General features: G+C 56.4%; 1 protein-coding gene across 1 annotated transcript; it reads left to right on the top strand.

Annotated features, from left to right (window-relative positions):
• The first annotated feature begins 596 nt into the window (after positions 1–596).
• LOC138371601 (uncharacterized) lies at positions 597–1,220 on the top strand. The gene has a single exon (XM_069336517.1). The coding sequence runs from the start codon at positions 597–599 to the stop codon at positions 1,218–1,220; it is 624 nt and encodes a 207-aa protein (XP_069192618.1).
• Positions 1,221–2,316: the final 1,096 nt, after the last annotated feature.

The raw sequence follows: 2,316 nt of genomic DNA, 5'->3' as shown, positions 1-2,316 counted from the left end.
AACATACCACAGGTCCCATGTATACACTAGACACACGGCAATCACACAAACTACTCAGATTGCTCATACTTCTCCGGCCACTCCGCCGCCGGGAAACGAATACAATACGCCTCCCAAAGCAACATGATGTTGTCCGGAACAGGGTGAGCATGGGCCGTACGAGGATCAGGCATCAAGTCCGGCACACCCACAACAAAACACCGAGCCTGCGGAACCCAGACGGTCGAGGGGCACCACGAAACAGGCTGCACGCGGTCAACAAAGTAAAACGACAAAGAGTTATTCTTCCTATCATACGCTACGCCGGAGGCCAAGACGATTGGTAGGGGCTTTTCCCCACGGGGCCGGGCAACGAGCAGCGCACTCGCAGCCTCCTTGGCAGTTTCACAGGGCTCCGCGGCAACCACCGGACGTGTCACCTGCAGGGGCTCCCCACGCCGAACATCCTTCCTCAGCAACAACACAAGGTCGCTGCCAGCACCAGCACCCTCACCACCTACGTCCGTAGGAGCGACCACCCCCCACTGCGGAGAACCTTCTGCAGAAGAAAGAACATGAGGTGAATCATATGCACAAACGTCGTCATCAGCAGGCACATGGACGTCAGCAACTACCATCGACTTGGATCGGATGCTTCGCGGTCTACCACATCATCGCCTGAAGACTCACCGGCGTCGAAATCCCCCACATCAGCCCAAGCAGTAGAAGATCGCCGGGACCGTTTGGGCTCCGGCCGCACATCCTCAGAGCCAGAGGCTGACCCAGAATCATGGGCTTCACAAGCCGTGCGAACCGATGCCCGTCGCATAACGGCAGCAGCCTCAACCGCAGGGGGAACCGGACCGCACACAACAGGACGCTCCACAGCCCCCCCCCCCCCAGCACCCAGCTCAGCCGAGACACCAGGCGAAGGGCTAGATGCAGCAGCAGGAGACGAGGAAGACGAAGACGTCGACGACACGCAGAGACCATCTGGAAGACCCCCGGGAGCAGCTGTGACAGCGACAGGGGCAGGAAGATCAGCCGACGGCACCAGAACACCCGGAGGAGGAGCCGCACCATCAGGAGGACTGCTGGGCGACGCAGGGGGAGCCGCAGCAGCCAACGGGACGTCAACGTCCTCGCCCACGGAATCCACCCCAATAGGGAGCTACGGGAAATCCTCCTCCTGGAACAGGTTCACAGGAGTGACAGCAGCCTCCGAGCACCCAGCAGCCTGATGCCCCAACAGGCCACACCGAAAGCAGGTACGGGGTTGCCGGGCATAGAAAACCCGGACGTAGTACCCCAGAAGCCGGACCGAAGAAGGGATGTCAGACCTCAGGCGCATCCCAATGGTACGAATGTTCGTCCGCATACCCTTATACCTCCCTGAGGATAGCGTGTGCACCCGCACACTGACAACTGCGCCAAACTGCTGGAAGTAACGCCGGAGTAGTTGTTCGGGAAACTCCAAGGGCGCCCCGTGCACACTCACGTAGGTCAGGGCACCACTACGGTCTGTAATAGTCACAGAACCGGCACCATCCGGCAGCGACAAGGAACGCCCCTTGTAACGGCGGAGGAAAGCACGATACACCTCCTCCCCCGCCAACTTGATAATACCCGGTGAGCAGTTACCAGCTCAATCCCGTAGACGTCGTCGACCGGGACACGGAGCATGTCACACATGACACGCTCAACTAAAGGATAGCCAACACGGCCCATAAACTCCAGTCCCACAGAGTTTACTCTCAACACAGGAGGGAGAGGGACCCCCATCGCAAGCGTGCGACGTCACCACCAGCCAAGCAGCAACTTACAGAAGATGTAAATAAGCAATGAACTGAACGTAGACCAGGACCACTGGACGTGCCGTCCTGTCTGGACACGTCTCTGGGCGACTACGAGTCAAGATTGAAACAAATCGCCTTGATAGTTTCAATGGTTCCGGTTAGTGCTTAAAACATAACATTGCTATCTAACGATAACAAATTAATATGGATAACTTTAATGCAAACTGTTGTCTAAAATTAAAATCTAATGAGCCACAATTTCCTAAAACTGAAAAAATCTACATAGCATGTTATGATGAGATGAATGACATGGAACACAATATGGCAGCACTAAATGCTGGAAAGCAGTGAGGGTGGTGTCTGAGTATCGTTATTGTTATCAAAGGGATACGGGGAGGTGGGAGGCCTTTGGCGCCGGGGAGATAGCAAGGTATTGCTCCGGGGATATAGGGAGAGAGCAAGGTATGGCGCCGGGGATATGGGAAGAGAGCAAGGCATGGCGCCGAGGAAGGGCGTGGTGTTTGGGATACGGGGTACTGGG

This window comes from Procambarus clarkii, chromosome 4 (genome assembly GCF_040958095.1).
Source record: "Procambarus clarkii isolate CNS0578487 chromosome 4, FALCON_Pclarkii_2.0, whole genome shotgun sequence".
Taxonomy (NCBI): domain Eukaryota; kingdom Metazoa; phylum Arthropoda; class Malacostraca; order Decapoda; family Cambaridae; genus Procambarus; species Procambarus clarkii.
Note: the sequence above shows the minus strand (reverse complement) of the source record. Positions and strands in the feature narration are given on the sequence as shown.